This window comes from Bufo gargarizans, chromosome 7 (genome assembly GCF_014858855.1).
Source record: "Bufo gargarizans isolate SCDJY-AF-19 chromosome 7, ASM1485885v1, whole genome shotgun sequence".
NCBI lineage: Eukaryota > Metazoa > Chordata > Amphibia > Anura > Bufonidae > Bufo > Bufo gargarizans.
Genome location: NC_058086.1, coordinates 148318233 through 148341120, shown reverse-complemented (window position 1 = coordinate 148341120; position 22888 = coordinate 148318233). Strand labels below are relative to the sequence as shown.

At 45.8% G+C, this 22888-nt stretch overlaps 1 protein-coding gene across 1 annotated transcript in view; it reads right to left on the bottom strand.

Annotated features, from left to right (window-relative positions):
* The window catches only part of RGS5 (regulator of G protein signaling 5), a 147148-nt gene extending 130321 nt beyond the window's left edge, over positions 1-16827 (bottom strand). The window contains exon 1 of the mRNA XM_044301736.1: positions 16577-16827. Within this exon, the coding sequence (XP_044157671.1) occupies positions 16577-16620 (44 nt within the window). The 5' untranslated portion in view covers positions 16621-16827. The remainder of the gene's footprint in view (positions 1-16576) is intronic.
* Positions 16828-22888: the final 6061 nt, after the last annotated feature.

Here is a 22888-nt window from a genome sequence, read left to right as displayed (position 1 = left end):
ACCAATTTGAAATGATTCGAGCTTTGTGACATGGTGCATTATCCTGCTGGAAGTAGCCATGAGAGGATGGGTACATGGTGGTCTTGAAGGGATGGACATGGTCAGAAACAATGCTCAGGTAGCCCGTGGCATTTAAACTATGGCCAATTGGCACTAAGGGGCCTAAAGTGTGCCGAGAAAACATCCCCCACACCATTACACCACCACCACCAGCCTGCACAGTGGTAACAAGGCATGATGGATACATGTTCTCATTCTGTTTACGCCAAATTCAGACTCTACCATTTGAATGTCTCAACAGAAATCGAGACTCATCAGACCAGGCAACATTTTTCCAGTCTTCAACAGTCCACTTTTGGTGAGCTCCTGCAAATTGTAGCCTCTTTTTCCTATTTGTAGTGGAGATGAGTGGTACCCGGTGGGGTCTTCTGCTGTTGTAGCCCACCTTTCTTTCCAATTCTGACATTCAGTTTGGAGTACAGGAGATTGTTTTGACCAGGACCACAACCCTACATGCATTGAAGCAACTGCCATGTGATTGGTTGACTAGATAATCGCATTTATGAGAAATAGAACAGGTGTTCCTAATAATTCTTTAGGTGAGTGTATATGTCAATGTGTCCCCAACCTTAATATTCAAAAGTATGTCATTAGAGTGTCACATTGTCATACTGTAGCCTTAAGTGTACATTTTTTCAATACAACTGTCTACAAAATAAAGTATATGGCAGACATAGTTGTATATGTTTGAGGCTATAGTCGACCATTTTAAATGGTCTTTCCGAAGGTGCAGCAAATGCAGAAAATGGGTTCACACCATTTCTCACCCAGTAGATTCATAAAATGGGTTCACACCATATCTCACCCAGGTTCAGTTGACAATGTAAAATAGGCAACCTAAGTATATGGCTGTATCATAAGAAGAGATGAGTAAATCCATTGTAAACTAATCTGAGGTGGATTCAAAGCGACATTTTTTGTCATTTGATTTAGGCAAATATGAGAAAGAGATAAGTATTGATAACAAAATGTAAAAAAAAAAAAAAAACTCTAGGAGCCCCAAGAGATCTCACAGTGCCATGCACAAAGTTCCAGTCCAATCAGGGCAAATATGAGTTGGGTAGAATCGATTCAGACCCAAATCAGTTGAATCGGACCAAAATCAATGATCAATTCACTGATCTCTAATCACCAGTACAGTACGGTATCAATCTTATGGGAAATCAATCAACCTGTAGGTATAGGTAAGGCAATGTATATGCTGCTTCTATGCGGTAAGGTAGAACAGCTATAAGAGACAGTGTTAATATCATGAACCCAGTACTAGGACTAGCAGAGAAAATATGGATGCTACAATGCAGGGCTTTGTGAAAGCAACACAACTGTCCTACCTGATAGGGAAATATTTGGTAGCATTAAAACATACAGAAGTCGCAGAGATGAGTTTGTCATCTGTTATCACTAATTTACCGTAAGGCGGCAGATACATTTGCAGAATTTTCTTCACTCTGCTAAGTTACAATAGTGTACAGTGTCAGAAATGACAAACTCAGCACTGCTACATCGACATCCTTACTAATGCAAAGTGTTTTGGTGCATTGAAAAGAGTACAGGTGAAACTCGAAAAATTTGAATATCGTGCAAAAGTCCATTTATTTCAGTAATGCAAATTAAAAGGAATTGCATTCATGCAGCTTAAAATTCGAATTTTGTGAAAAGGTTCAATATTCTAGGCTCAAAGTGCCACACTCTAGTCAGCTAATTAATCCATACCCCCTGAGCAAAGGGTACCTCAAAATTGTGACTTTGGGGTTTCATAAGCTATAAGCCATAATCATCCAAATTATAACAAATAAAGGCTTGAAATATCTCGCTTTGCATGTAATGAGTCTCATATGTTAGTTTCACCTTTTAATTTGCATTACTGAAATAAATAAACTTTGCACCATATTCTAATTTTTCGAGTTTCACCTGTAGACGTTCCCTGGCGTCATGAGCCTGAATTGTAATGGGTAGCGGTAGGTGGATCATGAAACATTCACACCTTGAAGACAATTGCAATAACCCTTCATGGTCCAAAAGCGCTGTAAACCGCCAGATACGTAATGGCTAATCCCTATCCCATCTCCTGGTTGAGGTTGATGGAAATATTTCCTATTTCAACCGTACCATGGAACATTTGTGCTTCCATATTGATGTCCACGTGATTGACAATCGACCCAACAGCAATGACGATGGGAAAACAACATTTAACAGAATTCGGGAACTTTTCAACTGATTGAATTGTTTCATATGAGAAGAATTAGGGCAGTTCTGTCCTGATACCAATCAAGTCGACATAAGGCACCACTGAATTAGGTCAAAGCAGTTGAACATTTGATCTATTCACATCTGGAAGCTTTTCAAAGGAAACTAATCAAGAAAATGTAACAACGCCACAGGGGTGTTGTAGGTGAGACTGGGCCTGGAGGATGTTGTGTATGGTGTAAAATCCAAATTCACTAACCTAGCTCTCTCTCTTCACATATTCAGATGTAGCAGAGCTCAATTTGTCACTACACTTAGGGCTCGTTCACAGAAACCGTTCCGTGTGCATGCCGCGTCACGGATGCGTAACCATTCACTTCAACGGGTCAGCAAATCCAGACATGCGGAATGGTGCGGAACGGAAGCATGGAACGATATGGAAGCACTACGGAGGGCATCCTGGGGTTCCAGAACATGCTCTATCTTTGTGCGGAACGGGTCAAGTGAATGGGTTTGCGATCCCCAATGCGGCTGGGCCACTGTGGGTGCCCGTGCATTGCGGACCGCAATTTGCGATACAGCACGGGAACGGGCTTCACACGGTCGTGCGAACAAGCCCTTATTCTTGTGGATGCCATGATGACAAAATGGTAAGGCGTTTTGTAAATTTTGATGGTAAAAATAACACAGCGTGCAGTGCTATTCTTGCAGCCAAATGACACACACCATGAGCAGACTCCAATGGACCCAATTACAGTTAATGGGGTACGTTTGGTGTCTTGGGCTGCATCATAGGACGGATCCGGCAAACCATTGCGGCTTTCATTATGAATGGAAAACACAACGCATATGTGAACAGAGCCTTTGTCCAATTTCAGGTGGCCATAGTGTAGCCACAACCTACGGTTCTGCTTAACAGACCTAAGATCTGAGGAGAAGCCTATAGTCATCTCACCTTGGCTCCTCAAAATCTCAGTGGCCTGGATGCTGTGACTGTAAGGCTGGCCATACACAAGAGATATTGGTTGGCCGAACGAGTGGACAGGGACAGCTTCTCCTCCTATCTCCCCATAGATGAGCTAAGGGGGCATATTATGAGAAAGCCCTAGCTAGACACCTCTGTCAGTGGTTTATCTCCCCTAAGGGCTCATGCACACGATCATATGTATTTTATGGTCCGCAAAAAACAGATTCGTAAAAAATACGGAAGTCATCCGTGTGCATCTCGTATTTTACGGAACGAAACAGCGGGCCCCTAATAAAACAGTACTATCCTTGTCCGTAATGCCCTATAATAATAGGACATGTTCTACTTTTTTGCGGAACGGACATACGGAAACGGAATGCACACTGAGTAACTTCAGTTTTTTTTTGCGGACCCATTGAAATGAATGGTTCCGCATACGGTCCGCAAAAAATAATAATGGAACGGACACGGAAAGGAAATACGTTTGTGTGCATGAGGTCTAAGAGCGAAAGGATTAGGCAATTGAAATTGGGAAGTCCCCGTGCACCGATGGTCATCTGCTGAAATGGGCATGATCACATTTATCTAATATAGCGGATAACGGATTGCCCCATTATGAAAGATCATGAGAATGGGGACCTCGTGTTGCACCCATTGAATGGAGCAGCGGTCACACATGCACTCACTCTCCTGCTCCATTCAACTGTTATAGGCGATATGTATTTGTAATGAGTCAACCACTTTAGTAGAGTTGAGCGAACACCTGGATGTTCGGGTTCGAGAAGTTCGGCCGAACATCCCGGAAATGTTCGGGTTCGGGATCCGAACCCGATCCGAACTTCGTCCCGAACCCGAACCCCATTGAAGTCAATGGGGACCCGAACTTTTCGGCACTAAAAAGGCTGTAAAACAGCCCAGGAAAGAGCTAGAGGGCTGCAAAAGGCAGCAACATGTAGGTAAATCCCCTGCAAACAAATGTGGATAGGGAAATGAATTAAAATAAAAATTAAATAAATAAAAATTAACCAAAATCAATTGGAGAGAGGTTCCATAGCAGAGAATCTGGCTTCCCGTCACCCACCACTGGAACAGTCCATTCTCAGATATTTAGGCCCCGGCACCCAGGCAGAGGAGAGAGGTCCCGTAACAGAGAATCTGTCTTCATGTCAGCAGAGAATTAGTCTGCATGTCATAGCAGAGAATGAGGCTTCACGTCAGCCACCACTGCAACAGTCCATTGGCATATATTTAGGCCCAGCACCCAGGCAGAGGAGGGAGGTCCCGTAACAGAGAATCTGTCTTCATGTCAGCAGAGAATTAGTCTGCATGTCATAGCAGAGAATGAGGCTTCACGTCAGCCACCACTGCAACAGTCCATTGGCATATATTTAGGCCCAGCACACACACAGGCAGAGGAGAGAGGTCCCGTAACAGAGAATCTGGCTTCATGTCAGCAGAGAATCAGTCTGCATGTCATAGCAGAGAATGAGGCTTCACGTCAGCCACCACTGCAACAGTCCATTGGCATATATTTAGGCCCAGCACACACACAGGCAGAGGAGAGAGGTCCCGTAACAGAGAATCTGGCTTCATGTCAGCAGAGAATCAGTCTGCATGTCATAGCAGAGAATGAGGCTTCACGTCAGCCACCACTGCAACAGTCCATTGGCATATATTTAGGCCCAGCACCCAGGCAGAGGAGGGAGGTCCCGTAACAGAGAATCTGTCTTCATGTCAGCAGAGAATTAGTCTGCATGTCATAGCAGAGAATGAGGCTTCACGTCAGCCACCACTGCAACAGTCCATTGGCATATATTTAGGCCCAGCACCCAGGCAGAGGAGGGAGGTCCCGTAACAGAGAATCTGTCTTCATGTCAGCAGAGAATTAGTCTGCATGTCATAGCAGAGAATGAGGCTTCACGTCAGCCACCACTGGAACAGTCCATTCTCAGATATTTAGGCCCCGGCACCCAGGCAGAGGAGAGAGGTCCCGTAACAGAGAATCTGTCTTCATGTCAGCAGAGAATTAGTCTGCATGTCATAGCAGAGAATGAGGCTTCACGTCAGCCACCACTGCAACAGTCCATTGGCATATATTTAGGCCCAGCACCCAGGCAGAGGAGAGAGGTCCCGTAACAGACAATCTGGCTTCATGTCAGCAGAGAATCAGTCTGCATGTCATAGCAGAGAATCAGGCTTCACGTCACCCACCACTGCAACAGTCCATTGTCATAAATTTAGGCCCAGCACTAGTGTTGAGCGGCATGTCCCATATTCGAATTCGCGAAATTTTGTGAATATTCGAAAGAATATTCGTAAAATATTCGCGATTATTCAAATTCGTTATTATTTCGCATATGCGATAATTCGAATTATCGCATAATACATATGCTATGCAAAATTCACATGTGCGCTAATGAAATCGCCTTACGAAGATTCGCAACTCAATTCAATCACTAATGTATGAATGCAATGCCCTTTGCCTCTGTTCTGGGACAAGTGTAGATATTCGCATGTGCGCTAATAAAATCGCCTTACGAAGATTCGCACCTCAATCACTTTCTAGGGAATGTGAGACTTTTGGGAATCAATCGAGATACAGTGGGGGGTGATGACAGTAGTTGACAGAGTACAGATCAATGTAATCTGTAAGGTGGAAAGTAAAATAAAAAATACGAATATTCGTAAATCGACTTTTACGAAGTTCTACGTATTCGCGAATATGGTGCTATACTATATGAATGCACAGGCCTTTGCCTCTCTGTTCTGGGGACAAGTGTAGATATTTGCATTTGCGTTAATAAAATCGCCTTACGAAGATTCGCAGCTCAATTCAATCACTAATGTATGAATGCAAAGCCCTTTGCCTCTGTTCTGGGACAAGTGTAGATATTCGCATGTGCGCTAATAAAATCGCCTTACGAAGATTCGCAACTCAATTCACTAATGTATGAATGCAAAGCCCTTTGCCTCTGTTCTGGGACGTGCCGATATTCGCATGTGCGCTAATAAAATCGCCTTACGAAGATTCGCGCTTCAATCACTTTCTAGGCAATGTGAGTAAGATCTGAGCTGTTGGACCTTTGGGAAACAATCAATTATATGTGTACTGTAATTTTGTGGGGGGGGGGGGGGAAACAAAAAACGAATATTCGTTTTTACGAATATATAGCACTATATTCGAAATATTCGCGAAATCGCGAAGTTGCGATATTCGCGAAAAAAATTTGCTTTTCGAATATTCGCGCTCAACACTACCCAGCACCCAGGCAGAGGAGAGAGGTCCCGTAACAGAGAATCTGGCTTCATGTCAGCAGAGAATCAGTCTTCATATCATAGCAGAGAATCAGGCTTCACGTCACCCACCACTGTAAGAGTCAATTTTCATAAATTTAGGCCCAGAACCCAGGCAGAGGAGAAAGGTCCCGTAACAGACAATCTGGCTTCATGTCAGCAGAGAATCAGTCTTCATATCATAGCAGAGAATCAGGCTTCACGTCACCCACCACTGCAACAGTCAATTGTCATAAATTTAGGCCCAGCACCCAGGCAGAGGAGAGAGCTCCCGTAACAGAGGATCTGGCTTCATGTCAGCAGAGAATCAGTCTGCATGTCATAGCAGAGAATGAGGCTTCACGTCACCCACCACTGCAACAGTCCATTGGCATATATTTAGGCCTAGCACACAGGCAGAGCAGAGAGGTCCCGTAACAGACAATCTGGCTTCATGTCAGCAGAGAATCAGTCTGCATGTCATAGCAGAGAATGAGGCTTCACGTCACCCACCACTGCAACAGTCCATTGGCATATATTTAGGCCTAGCACACAGGCAGAGCAGAGAGGTCCCGTAACAGACAATCTGGCTTCATGTCAGCAGAGAATCAGTCTGCATGTCATAGCAGAGAATGAGGCTTCACGTCACCCACCACTGCAACAGTCCATTGGCATATATTTAGGCCTAGCACACAGGCAGAGCAGAGAGGTCCCGTAACAGACAATCTGGCTTCATGTCAGCAGAGAATCAGTCTGCATGTCATAGCAGAGAATGAGGCTTCACGTCACCCACCACTGCAACAGTCCATTGGCATATATTTAGGCCTAGCACACAGGCAGAGCAGAGAGGTCCCGTAACAGACAATCTGGCTTCATGTCAGCAGAGAATCAGTCTGCATGTCATAGCAGAGAATGAGGCTTCACGTCACCCACCACTGCAACAGTCCATTGGCATATATTTAGGCCTAGCACACAGGCAGAGCAGAGAGGTCCCGTAACAGACAATCTGGCTTCATGACAGCAGAGAATCAGTCTGCATGTCATAGCAGAGAATGAGGCTTCACGTCAGCCACCACTGCAACAGTCCATTGGCATATATTTAGGCCTAGCACACAGGCAGAGCAGAGAGGTCCCGTAACAGACAATCTGGCTTCATGACAGCAGAGAATCAGTCTGCATGTCATAGCAGAGAATCAGGCTTCACGTCAGCCACCACTGCAACAGTCCATTGTCATAAATTTAGGCCCAGCACCCAGGCAGAGGAGAGAGGTCCCGTAACAGAGAATCTGGCTTCATGTCAGCAGAGAATCAGTCTTCATATCATAGCAGAGAATCAGGCTTCACGTCACCCACCACTGTAAGAGTCAATTTTCATAAATTTAGGCCCAGAACCCAGGCAGAGGAGAAAGGTCCCGTAACAGACAATCTGGCTTCATGTCAGCAGAGAATCAGTCTTCATATCATAGCAGAGAATCAGGCTTCACGTCACCCACCACTGCAACAGTCAATTGTCATAAATTTAGGCCCAGCACCCAGGCAGAGGAGAGAGCTCCCGTAACAGAGGATCTGGCTTCATGTCAGCAGAGAATCAGTCTGCATGTCATAGCAGAGAATGAGGCTTCACGTCACCCACCACTGCAACAGTCCATTGGCATATATTTAGGCCTAGCACACAGGCAGAGCAGAGAGGTCCCGTAACAGACAATCTGGCTTCATGTCAGCAGAGAATCAGTCTGCATGTCATAGCAGAGAATGAGGCTTCACGTCACCCACCACTGCAACAGTCCATTGGCATATATTTAGGCCTAGCACACAGGCAGAGCAGAGAGGTCCCGTAACAGACGATCTGGCTTCATGTCAGCAGAGAATCAGTCTGCATGTCATAGCAGAGAATCAGGCTTCACGTCAGCCACCACTGCAACAGTCCATGGTCATAAATTTAGGCCCAGCACCCAGGCAGAGGAGAGAGGTCCCGTAACAGACAATCTGGCTTCATGTCAGCAGAGAATTAGTCTGCATGTCATAGCAGAGAATCAGGCTTCATGTCAGCCACCACTGCAACAGTCCATTGGCATATATTTAGGCCTAGCACACAGGCAGAGGAGAGGTTCATTCAACTTTGGGTAGCATCGCAATATAATGGTAAAATGAAAATAAAAATAGGATTGAATGAGGAAGTGCCCTGGAGTCCAATAATATATGGTTATGGGGAGGTAGTTAATGTCTAATCTGGACAAGGGACGGACAGGTCCTGTGGGATCCATGCCTGGTTCATTTTTATGAACGTCAGCTTGTCCACATTGGCTGTAGACAGGCGGCTGCGTTTGTCTGTAATGACGCCCCCTGCCGTGCTGAATACACGTTCAGACAAAACGCTGGCTGCCGGGCAGGCCAGCACCTCCAAGGCATAAAAGGCTAGCTCTGGCCACGTGGACAATTTAGAGACCCAGAAGTTGAATGGGGCCGAACCATCAGTCAGTACGTGGAGGGGTGTGCACACGTACTGTTCCACCATGTTAGTGAAATGTTGCCTCCTGCTAACACGTTGCGTATCAGGTGGTGGTGCAGTTAGCTGTGGCGTGTTGACAAAAGTTTTCCACATCTCTGCCATGCTAACCCTGCCCTCAGAGGAGCTGGCCGTGACACAGCTGCCTTGGCGACCTCTTGCTCCTCCTCTGCCTTGGCCTTGGGCTTCCACTTGTTCCCCTGTGACATTTGGGAATGCTCTCAGTAGCGCGTCTACCAACGTGCGCTTGTACTCGCGCATCTTCCTATCACGCTCCAGTGCAGGAAGTAAGGTGGGCACATTGTCTTTGTAGCGTGGATCCAGCAGGGTGGCAACCCAGTAGTCCGCACAGGTTAAAATGTGGGCAACTCTGCTGTCGTTGCGCAGGCACTGCAGCATGTAGTCGCTCATGTGTGCCAGGCTGCCCAGGGGTAAGGACAAGCTGTCCTCTGTGGGAGGCGTATCGTCATCGTCCTGCCTTTCCCCCCAGCCACGCACCAGTGATGGACCCGAGCTGCGTTGGGTGCCACCCCGCTGTGACCATGCTTCATCCTCATCCTCCTCCACCTCCTCCTCATCCTCGTCCTCCTCGTCCTCCAGTAGTGGGCCCTGGCTGGCCACATTTGTACCTGGCCTCTGCTGTTGCAAAAAACCTCCCTCTGAGTCACTTCGAAGAGACTGGCCTGAAAGTGCTAAAAATGACCCCTCTTCCTCATCCTCCTCCTCCTCCTCCTGGGCCACCTCCTGTTCCATCATCGCCCTAAGTGTTTTCTCAAGGAGACATAGAAGTGGTATTGTAACGCTGATAACGGTGTCATCGCCACTGGCCATGTTGGTGGAGTACTCGAAACAGCGCAACAGGGCACACAGGTCTCGCATGGAGGCCCAGTCATTGGTGGTGAAGTGGTGCTGTTCTGTAGTGCGACTGACCCGTGCGTGCTGCAGCTGAAACTCCACTATGGCCTGCTGCTGCTCGCACAGTCTGTCCAGCATGTGCAAGGTGGAGTTCCACCTGGTGGGCACGTCGCATATGAGGCGGTGAGCGGGAAGGCCGAAGTTACGCTGTAGCGCAGACAGGCGAGCAGCGGCAGGATGTGAACGCCGGAAGCGCGAACAGACGGCCCGCACTTTATGCAGCAGCTCTGACATGTCGGGGTAGTTGTGAATGAACTTCTGCACCACCAAATTCAGCACATGCGCCAAGCAAGGGATGTGCGTCAAATTGGCTAGTCCCAGAGCTGCAACGAGATTTCGCCCATTATCACACACCACCAGGCCGGGCTTGAGGCTCACCGGCAGCAACCACTCGTCGGTCTGTTGTTCAATACCCCGCCACAACTCCTGTGCGGTGTGGGGCCTGTCCCCCAAACATATGAGTTTCAGAATGGCCTGCTGACGTTTACCCCGGGCTGTGCTGAAGTTGGTGGTGAAGGTGTGTGGCTGACTGGATGAGCAGGTGGAAGAAGAGGAGGAGGAAGCCGAGAAGGAGGAGGTGGCAACAGGAGGCAAAGAATGTTGCCCTGCGATCCTTGGCGGCGGCAGGACGTGCGCCAAACAGCTCTCCGCCTGGGGCCCAGCTGCCACTACATTTACCCAGTGTGCAGTTAGGGAGATATAGCGTCCCTGGCCGTGCTTACTGGTCCACGTATCTGTGGTTAGGTGGACCTTGCTACAGATGGCGTTGCGCAGTGCACACTTGATTTTATCGGATACTTGGTTGTGCAGGGAAGGCACGGCTCTCTTGGAGAAGTAGTGCCGGCTGGGAACAACATACTGTGGGACAGCAAGCGACATGAGCTGTTTGAAGCTGTCTGTGTCCACCAGCCTAAATGACAGCATTTCATAGGCCAGTAGTTTAGAAATGCTGGCATTCAGGGCCAGGGATCGAGGGTGGCTAGGTGGGAATTTACGCTTTCTATCAAATGTTTGTGAGATGGAGAGCTGAACGCTGGCGTGTGACATGGTTGAGACGCTTGGTGACGGAGGTGGTGGTGGTGGTGTTGGTGGTACATCCCCTGTTTGCTGGGCGGCAGGTGCCAACGTTCCTCCAGAGGCGGAGGAAGAGGCCGAGGCGGCAGCAGCAGAATAGGCCGAGGCGGCAGCAGCAGAAGAGGTAGCAGGGGGAGCCTGAGTGACTTCCTTGGTTTTAAGGTGTTTACTCCACTGCAGTTCATGCTTTGCATGCAGGTGCCTGGTCATGCAGGTTGTGCTCAGGTTCAGAACGTTAATGCCTCGCTTCAGGCTCTGATGGCACAGCGTGCAAACCACTCGGGTCTTGTCGTCAGCACATTGTTTGAAGAAGTGCCATGCCAGGGAACTCCTTGAAGCTGCCTTTGGGGTGCTCGGTCCCAGATGGCGGCGGTCAGTAGCAGGCGGAGTCTCTTGGCGGCGGGTGTTCTGCTTTTGCCCACTGCTCCCTCTTTTGCTACGCTGTTGGCTCGGTCTCACCACTGCCTCTTCCTCCGAACTGTGAAAGTCAGTGGCACGACCTTCATTCCATGTGGGGTCTAGGACCTCATCGTCCCCTGCATCGTCTTCCACCCAGTCTTGATCCCTGACCTCCTGTTCAGTCTGCACACTGCAGAAAGACGCAGCAGTTGGCACCTGTGTTTCGTCATCATCAGAGACATGCTGAGGTGGTATTCCCATGTCCTCATCATCAGGAAACATAAGTGGTTGTGCGTCAGTGCATTCTATGTCTTTCACCGCTGGGGAAGGGCTAGGTGGATGCCCTTGGGAAACCCTGCCAGCGGAGTCTTCAAACAGCATAAGAGACTGCTGCATAACTTGAGGCTGAGACAGTTTCCCTGGTATGCATGGGGGTGATGTGACAGACTGATGGGGTTGGTTTTCAGGCGCCATCTGTGCGCTTTCTGCAGAAGACTGGGTGGGAGATAATGTGAACGTGCTGGATCCACTGTCGGCCACCCAATTGACTAATGCCTGTACCTGCTCAGGCCTTACCATCCTTAGAACGGCATTGGGCCCCACCATATATCGCTGTAAATTCTGGCGGCTACTGGGACCTGAGGTAGTTGGTACACTAGGACGTGTGGATGTGGCAGAACGGCCACGTCCTCTCCCAGCACCAGAGGGTCCACTAACACCACCACGACCATGTCCACGTCCGCGTCCCTTACTAGATGTTTTTCTCATTGTTATGGTTCACCACAACAACAAATATATTATTTGGCCCAATGTATTGTATTCAAATTCAGCGGGATATAAATTTGAGGCCTAGTATTTAGGCGCTGGGTGACCGGTATGGATTTAGTGACAGAATTAGACTTGGAAATGCACAGAAGCGTGTGTGTGAAGTTATTCTGAATGACCCTATGTGCACCTTCAATATTATATACCCTTTTAGGGATAGATTTCAAATAGCTCTGATATAGCAGAAACCACTAAATTATGAAATTGCTAAATTGGGAATTGTACTTCAACCCAGAACAAAAAATGTGCTTTGACGGACACTAAATATCTTGCCCAGCAACAACAGTACACCGGTGGGTAACGAGAGATTTAGAGGGAATTAAATTTGAGGCCTAGTATTTAGGCGCTGGGTCACCGGTATGGATTTAGTGACAGAATTAGACTTGGAAATGCACAGAAGCGTGTGTGTGAAGTTATTCTGAATGACCCTATGTGCACCTTCAATATTATATACCCTTTTAGGGATAGATTTCAAATAGCTCTGATATAGCAGAAACCACTAAATTATGAAATTGCTAAATTGGGAATTGTACTTCAACCCAGAACAAAAAATGTGCTTTGACGGACACTAAATATCTTGCCCAGCAACAACAGTACAGTGGTGGGTAACGAGAGATTTAGAGGGATTTAAATTTGAGGCCTAGTATTTAGGCGCTGGGTCACCGGTATGGATTTAGTGACAGAATTAGACTTGGAAATGCACAGAAGCGTGTGTGTGAAGTTATTCTGAATGACCCTATGTGCACCTTCAATATTATATACCCTTTTAGGGATAGATTTCAAATAGCTCTGATATAGCAGAAACCACTAAATTATGAAATTGCTAAATTGGGAATTGTACTTCAACCCAGAACAAAAAATGTGCTTTGACGGACACTAAATATCTTGCCCAGCAACAACAGTACAGCGGTGGGTAACGAGAGATTTAGAGGGATTTAAATTTGAGGCCTAGTATTTAGGCGCTGGGTCACCGGTATGGATTTAGTGACAGAATTAGACTTGGAAATGCACAGAAGCGTGTGTGTGAAGTTATTCTGAATGACCCTATGTGCACCTTCAATATTATATACCCTTTTAGGGATAGATTTCAAATAGCTCTGATATAGCAGAAACCACTAAATTATGAAATTGCTAAATTGGGAATTGTACTTCAACCCAGAACAAAAAATGTGCTTTGACGGACACTAAATATCTTGCCCAGCAACAACAGTACAGCGGTGGGTAACGAGAGATTTAGAGGGATTTAAATTTGAGGCCTAGTATTTAGGCGCTGGGTCACCGGTATGGATTTAGTGACAGAATTAGACTTGGAAATGCACAGAAGCGTGTGTGTGAAGTTATTCTGAATGACCCTATGTGCACCTTCAATATTATATACCCTTTTAGGGATAGATTTCAAATAGCTCTGATATAGCAGAAACCACTAAATTATGAAATTGCTAAATTGGGAATTGTACTTCAACCCAGAACAAAAAATGTGCTTTGACGGACACTAAATATCTTGCCCAGCAACAACAGTACAGCGGTGGGTAACGAGAGATTTAGAGGGAATTAAATTTGAGGCCTAGTATTTAGGCGCTGGGTCACCGGTATGGATTTAGTGACAGAATTAGACTTGGAAATACACAGTAGCGGGTGTGTGTGAAGTTATTCTGAATGACCCTATGTGCACCTTCAATATTATATACCCTTTTTGGGATAGATTTCAAATAGCTCTGATATAGCAGGAACCACTAAATTATGAAATTGCTAAATTGGGAATTGTACTTCAACCCAGAACAAAAAATGTGCTTTGACGGGCACTAAATAACTTTCCCAGCTACAACAGGACAACGGTAACGAGAGATTTAGAGGGATTTAAATTTGAGGCCTAGTATTTAGGCGCTGGGTGACAGGTATGGGTTTAGTGACAGAATTAGACTTGGAAATACACAGTAGCGGGTGTGTGTGAAGTTATTCTGAATGACCCTATGTGCACCTTCAATATTATATACCCTTTTTGGGATAGATTTCAAATAGCTCTGATATAGCAGAAACCACTAAATTATGAAATTGCTAAATTGGGAATTGTACTTCAACCCAGAACAAAAAATGTGCTTTGACGGACACTAAATATCTTGCCCAGCAACAACAGTACAGCGGTGGGTAACGAGAGATTTAGAGGGAATTAAATTTGAGGCCTAGTATTTAGGCGCTGGGTCACCGGTATGGATTTAGTGACAGAATTAGACTTGGAAATACACAGTAGCGGGTGTGTGTGAAGTTACTCTGAATGACCCTATGTGCACCTTCAATATTATATACCCTTTTTGGGATAGATTTCAAAGAGCTCTGATATAGCAGGAACCACTAAATTATGAAATTGCTAAATTGAGAATTGTATTTCAACCCAGAACAAGAAATGTGCTTGAACGGACACTAAATAACTCGCCCAGCTACAGCACTAGGGACAGATTTAGCTGGATATAAATTTGAGGCCTAGTATTTAGGCGCTGGGTGACCGGTATGGATTTAGTGACAGAATTAGACTGGGATATGGCCAAAAAATGAACAGACTATTGCTGGTTAAATGCACTTGGTGTGACAGCTTCACCCTGATGTAGGCTTTAGCCAAAAAACAACCACACCATTGAGGGTTAAATGCACTTGGTGACAGGCGCAGCTTGCCCCTGATTTTGTATATGGCCAAAAAATGAACAGACTATTGCTGGTTAAATGCACTTGGTGTGACAGCTTCACCCTGATGTAGGCTTTAGCCAAAAAACAACCACACCATTGAGGGTTAAATGCACTTGGTGACAGGCGCAGCTTGCCCCTGATTTTGTATATGGCCAAAAAATGAACAGACTATTGCTGGTTAAATGCACTTGGTGTGACAGCTTCACCCTGATGTAGGCTTTAGCCAAAAAACAACCACACCATTGAGGGTTAAATGCACTTGGTGACAGGCGCAGCTTGCCCCTGATTTTGTATATGGCAAAAAAATGAACAGACTATTGCTGGTTAAATGCACTTGGTGTGACAGCTTCACCCTGATGTAGGCTTTAGCCAAAAAACAACCACACCATTGAGGGTTAAATGCACTTGGTCGCAGCTTGTGCTGGCGCACCACAAGACACAAAATGGCCGCCGATCACCCCAGAAAAATGAGACTGACAAACGGTCTGTGCAGCCTAAAAACAGTGAGCAATTGAGGATCAGCAGCTCAATGATCCACAGCTGCAGATCGATCAGTTAATCAAGTCCTTTGGAGGAGTTAATCTGCCTAATCTCGCCCTACTGTCGCAGCCGCAACCTCTCCCTACGCTAATCAGAGCAGAGTGACGGGCGGCGCTATGTGACTCCAGCTTAAATAGAGGCTGGGTCACATGGTGCTCTGGCCAATCACAGCCATGCCAATAGTAGGCATGGCTGTGATGGCCTCTTGGGGCAAGTAGTATGACGCTTGTTGATTGGCTGCTTTGCAGCCTTTCAAAAAGCGCCAAGAAAGCGTCACAAAAGCGCGAAGAAAGCGACGAACACCGAACCCGAACCCGGACTTTTACGAAAATGTCCGGGTTCGGGTCCGTGTCACGGACACCCCAAAATTCGGTACGAACCCGAACTATACAGTTCGAGTTCGCTCATCCCTACACTTTAGCCATTAGATAAGTTTGCTGCAATCCTGAGTCAAACCACGGATAACATTGTAGCAAGTGGACATCTATTCTGCTATAGTGCTAAATTCAGCTCTGCTACATCGTATACACAATGCTATGGAATATATATAAATACCTGTGTGTGTTGAGTTTATTCCACTGCTGAGTAGCTCTCCCTTTCTAAGATGAACACCCCAGGTCTTCTTCCTTCTCTCTTTTTATTACACATACATAAACTTTGAATAGTAGCAGATGCTGATGTTTAATATTACACATCCCGCCGCTGCTGGAAACTTAAATGAATGATTTTCTTCTGCTTTTATTTAGGTTTGTGTCAGAAAGCATTTCTGCAACGTATCTGTAACCTGTAAATCTCTACTTAACATGCCAAGCAGCAGTATTATTCAATAGATGTAGCAGAGCTGCAAGTGTTATTCACCTCTTTGAGGATGCAATGTTTCCTCGTTGGTGTTAACTTTCTCTCTCGGCGTTGAGAACATTCAACAGATTTACTTGCAGCCCTATGCAAAGCCACACATACGAGATGTATGTATCTCAATAGACAACAATCTCAAATCATATATAAATATATAAAGATAAATATAAATAAATATGTACAAATAAATAATAAATATATACAGCCAGAGAGATGTGTAGATAGACATGTTACATGTTCCCCCTACGTATATGTGCCTAGTAACACAGTATTTTAGGGTATCTAGGTTCTCTCACCTTTCCAGGCAGGTGTGGGGCAGGGCTGCTAGTCCTTTACACATTTTGGCTTCTGCTGAGTGAGTCTGGTCCTGAAGAAACTGGGGAAATCTTTTCCTTTCTTAAAGTCGCTGTCTTGGTTTTTTGGGAAGACAGCTGTTTCTGGTCTTCTGTTGTAGTCTTCAGTCCGGTCTGTCTCTGGCTGTCTGATATAGCTGTCTTTCACTTTGACAGACAAACTCTCTAGTTCTCTCACTCTGAAGCAGTCTCTTAGTAGCAGAAGTATATAGAGGTTTAACTCTGGCCGAGAGCCAGCCCCTCGTCCAATGACATTCTCCCTTACACCGCAGGCTGCACAGCTGTAAGATCATCGCTTTCCTCTGAGTTATTAGAGGGGACGCAGACCCTGGATGGGAAGAGAATTTAGAGGGATCCTTGCGACACTGAATTTTACTCAACATCATCCCAAAAAGTTTTATTTCAAGCTGTTCAAAACATTGGTTATTTTAGTATTCCTCCCATATAAAAATAGTCTATGAATTTATTAAAAAGTATAAAACCTAATAAGTGTAGTATTTAGTATTTTGGGTAATAATAATATTAATAATGCTATTTTGGAACTTCTAAAACACTAATATTTTCCGGTATACTACAATGATGTAGCTTGAGTTTTCCCATGTCTCACTTCGATGGCATAGTCACTGATCCTGGGACCCTTTCGGGGGGTCCAGTTACTGTCCCCAGCAGAGAAATGGGCACATATGGTCACATTTAACCTCATGCAGACTACAAAGCTTCTAGTGCAGAACATTTTGCAATGTAGCATCAAATGAAACATGCAAATATTTGTATTCTGGATTTCATATAATAAAAAAACTCTCTAAGTGATTTTGAGCCCAAATCTTGCAAACAGATGCAAATCTTTCCATTATACCTATCTGTGTGTAGCCTTCACTCCTGGATTTGACTCATGATCACTGATGGAAATCAAAGATCAAACACTGATCAAACACTGTGTGAAAGTGGCCTAAGACCTCATGCACATGACCGTAGTTATGATTTGCATCCGAGCCGCAGTTTTTGCAGCTCGGATGCGGACCCATTCACTTCAATGGGGCCTCAAAAGATGCGGACAGCACTCCGTGTGCTGTCCGCATCCGTTGCTCCGTTCCGAGGCCCGCAAAAAAAATAAAGCATGTCCTATTCTTGTCCGTTTTGCGGACAAGCCACACGGGCGGCTTCCGTTTTTTGCGGATCCGCGGTTTGCGGACCACAAAAAAGGCACGGTCATGTGTATGTAGCCTAACCCTGTGTGAAAATGGAGATACACCGAGGTACAGTATGTCCACATAGGCTTATAGATCTTGTACATGGCTCTCTAGCACAGTCATGTGCATAAGCCCACAATGCTCATCTGTTGTTTCAGATAACGTTTTAAGAATAAGCTGGGCATGTGTGTATACATAAGTGATAACTGTAACACTTGTAGATAGGGACAGACATGGACAGTGAGCCCTGACCTGTAACTTGCAGTACAAGCCCTAGGTAGCAAGACTGCAACTGGTTGACAGTCCCTATGCTACTATGGTGCAGAGACAGACAGACACCAAAAGACAAAACAACACAAAGGGATTGTCATAGAAAAATGGGACAAGCGGACAATGCAGTACCAAAATGAGAGACAGAGAGTAATCAACAGACAAGCCGATATCAGAACCAAACAGGATGCACAGTACAAATCACGTGAGACCTATTGACTTAAATGGGTCTGTGATCCACATAAGATATTGTAAAAGATAGGACATGTCCTAGCTTTTGGAGAACAGAGCCATGGGTCAGAAGCCCATGGACGCCCTACAAAGCACTTCTGTGGGCTTTCAGGTCCGTGCCTCCGCACCCCAAAGATTGGACATGTCCAATCTTCTGCAGTCACTTGCGGATTGCGGGCCCATTCAAGTCAATGAGTCTGAATCCGCATCAGGGAGTGCACACGGCTGTTACCTGTGCATTGTGGACTGCTATTTGAAGTCCCCAGCCTGGGCACGGAGCCCTTTAGCTGGTCTGAATGAGCCCTTAGCTACTGAATTTGCAGAATCATGTCTGCGTTCTCTCTGCTTGCATCTCTCTGTACTTCCTTCTTCACCCCTTCCCCCTCCCCTCTCTTGGGGATAATGTAATCTGATCCTTCAGTGAGCAAGATGAATTTATCATGAATTTCAGAAAGATGGTTAGTTTAGGAAAGGGGAGAGGGAACAAGACATTTTTCTCTAATGAGATATAATAAAAAGGCGGGGGAGACTTATTAAAACTAGTGTAAAGTAGAACTGGCTTAGTTGTCCATAGCAACCAATCAGATTCCACCTTTCATTTTTCAGAGCCCCTTTGGGACATAAAAAGTGAAATTTGATTGGTTGCTTCTTTACACCAGTTTTGATAAATCTCTCCCAAAGTGTTTTATATTAGCCTGTGCTATTGATTTATAAAACGTTGAGTGCAACGACAGTGGCCATTTAAACACACTTGCGTGTTATGAATCTATTTCCCAGTTCTTGATACATGCTTTTTATGGGCATGACTTTTTTTTTAGTATACAGCATTATCTAAGGGAGGCATATGAGCAATGATGGCCAGTTCACATTGTTCGCCCGCGAACATATGCGGGTTGCCATCTTTTTTCACAAGTCCGGCGAGGCACAGGTAAGCCCTTACCTGTGCCTGTGCACGAGCCGGTCTGAAAACAAGTGCGGTCAGCAGGAGCAGGCAGTTCCGAGAACAGCCACCGGGGGCCTTCATCAGGCTGTTCTTGGAACTGCCTGCTCCCGGTGACCGCATTTGTTTTCAGACTGGCTCGTGGCACAGGCACAGGTAAGGGCTTACCTGTGCCTCGCCGGACTTGTGAAAAAAGATGGCAGCCCGCATATGTTGCGGGCGAACAATGCGAACTGGCCATCACTGCATATGAGTACATGGAAGTTAATGGGTTGGATTTAAATGATGCATGTTCCATGTCTGCATAGTTCACACGTGTATTTGTAGCATCCGCATTTCTGACACATTATAACAGTAAAGCAACAGTTAATGGAAAATGGAACATTTGTGAATGAAAAGCTGAGAAATCTACACCACATACAAATTAATACAATATGGAAGCAAAATGAGAACAAATGGTAAAAAAACAAAAAACCTGCTGTATGTAAATGAGCCCTTAATGGAAAAAAGAGAAACCAAGTGATTGATTTCCATACTTCCCATAGACTTGAATGGAGTCAACATGTATTCACAGCCGCCACTGCTTTCCTGACAATGCGGAACCCGCAATCCCTTTTCTGGGGGCCACTTGCAGGACATTCACACGCAGCAGATTTGCTGCAGAAATTTATGCAACTGAATGGGGTTGTTCTGGTAGCACGCACATAGGGGGTCATTTACAAAGCTGAAAGTATTTCAGGCGCAGATGGCGGAGCAACTGTTAGTTGCGCTGCTATCTGCGGCTTCGCCACGCTCGCGCCAGTTCTAAAATTGTAGGCGTGGAGTGGGGGAATAGGACTATGTCAGAAATCTCTGAAACAGATCTGCCGTCTGTACATTTACCCCTAGGATCCCAGCGGTAAGAGGCACTAAAGGTCCTAAAGGTCTGTCGTGGGAAAACTCATTTGACTCTTTGTGTCATTATATTTCAGAAAACATTAACTCATGTCACTTGCTTTACCTGCAGGTGATAGATCGTGATGTTACATCGACTTGCGCCAAATAGCAAGCTCAGTATTACTCCTGACAAACTCAGCTCTGCTACATCTGCACGTAAGAATAACAAACAAGGTTGAGTAGAAACAATAAATGAAAGCTCCCATTTCAGCTCACCATCTACACGACATACCCTCAAAGTGTCCCCTTTTAGTAGTTACAGTCCCTGCTTATAATGTACATCTTTAACCCCGTCTTTGCTCCTGAAAGACCCATTACTTTGCAAAGGATTAGCAGATTTGCATAAATATATTTACTTTATTGATATGTGAGATTGGAAGAGGTCTGTGTGTTTTCTTCCAGAAACAGCACCACATTTGTCCATGGGCTCCATTTACGCTAATGGTGATGAGCTGCAATTCCAGACCCGGCTCGTGAACAAAGGAGCGCTGTTTCTGGGGAAAAAAAACAGACCTTCTTTCTAATAGACGCATCCTTAAACTCTGTCCCTAAATATAAAAAAACTGGAAAAAAACGTCTTTAACTTTCATATTCATCATATTTAAAAGCATGACAATTATTTAGTGTGAACTCCATTGCTAAAAAGCAAGAAAAGGCACAGCTTTAAAGGGGTGATCCCATGAGCAATATAAAAAATGAAAATCAATTATAATATTGTACATGACAATCTCTTTCTAACAAACTTAGACCCATCCTTGTACCTAACGTGGATCCAGAGACCTCTCCATTTATTGCTGCAATTGTTCTGCTAGATTTATTTCAGGCTGGTAGCTCAGAGGGCGTGCACCTTCTTCTGGTGGCAGTTGAAGGATGGAGCTGAGCATGTGGGCGTGACAAAGAATTTAGGAAAAGGGCAAACAGCAGGTGGCGCTATACAGATAGATTTCAGTGAACAACTCAGTGGCTATACAATTTTTTTTATTACATGCAACCACAAAAGTACACTACTCACAAAAAATGTGCCTTTCGGGTGAAACTTATGGAAAACATAAAAGGTTCATGCTACAGTGATATTATATAATTAAAGTAGGGCATTTAAGTAGAAGCATGCAATGGTGATTTCCTTATCTCATACAATTTATTAAAATAAAAGCCAACAACAGTGGTGGGTATACCCCATAAATATGTCTCAGTAACTTGTCATGTGGCCTTGAGCATCAATCACAGCTTGACAATGACATCTCATGCTGTTCACAAGTCGACTTGTCTGCTGAGGCATCCCACTCTTCTTGGAGGGCGACCCTCAGGTCATCAAGGATCTGGTGTAGAGTTACGAACCTCTACACGGCCACTCAGCTGATCCCGTAGGTTTTCAATGTCATTCAGGTCTGGAGAAAGGGACCCCCAGTCTCCAGCAGCCGTTCCCTAATGATGCGACCTCGATCAGCTGGTGCATTGTCATCCATGAAGATGAAATTAGGCCTGTGTTGTTCATGCAGAGGCAGAAGACTGGATTCATGATGTTATTCAAGTAGTATGGGCTTGTTCCTGTACCATTCACAAAGTGTAGGGCAGTTCTGTATTGACTAGACACACCTGCCCACAATGTAATACCACCACCACCAAGGGTTCATCTGGTGACAACAGTGGCTGATGCATAGCGCTCTCCTTGATGTCTCCAACATCGTTGGCGGCCATCATTTCTGCTCAGCATGAATCGACTTTCATCAGTGAACAGCACTGAGGCCCACTGGGTCCCTCGTCCAGCGTAGATGCTCCCTGGCCAGGCAAGACGATGATGCCTGTGCCTGGTGGTGTGGTCAGGTACCCTTACAGGTCATCTAGTACGCAGACTTCGCTGATGTTAACGGTTGGAAATGGTCTGATGTGACACTTGGGTGCCTCTCACCTCCCTTGTGCCTGGTGTTGTGTGGCATTTATCATCCGGTTCCACAGGGCATTGTCCACAATGAAGCGGTCATCAGTGTGGGATGTGGCCAAAGGACGTCCACTTCTCTGTCTCTCTGTGACTTTTCAGTCTCTTTGTATGTCTGTTGCAACCTGCTGATGACACTCTCCCTACTGAGGAAGGAGTCACTGCCAACTCCGAAACGCGTCTGGTATTAAGTCTCAAGTAAAGAAAATAGCCGCAGCCGATTTACCTGCGCACCATCACGGCATTCCCGGAAGCGCTTTCTCACAGAACTGACAGAAAGAAACACAAGCTTTGAAGTGTCTTGTATAAAGACACCAAGTAACGCCAAACTACTCATCACTTTTGACCCCGGCGTCTCAAGCAGTGTTTATCCTGTCTCAACAACCGACTCATCTGTTGAAAAGAACGGACAGGAACCTAGACCACCGATGCTGTAACACGTAGGACGCCACGCCAAGCACGGGGGATCGGGCATTGTATCACATCAGAACAGTTAGTAGTGTGTTGTAATGCCGCCGACGCGACGGCCTTCTCTTCGTCTGCCGCGCTCCTTGCGTTCCACCGTGGAACGCGGAAGACGTGCGGGCGCTCCAGGTTGTGACGCGGCGGCTGCGTTCCACGGTGGAACGCGGAAGTCGTCCGGGCCAATCAGGAGGTCCTATGACACTTCCTGGTGCTATTTAAAGGGACTGGTGAGGCGGCATGGCGTGCTGTGATTGTAGTCGGTACGCCTGCTGCCTCACCACCTGTGT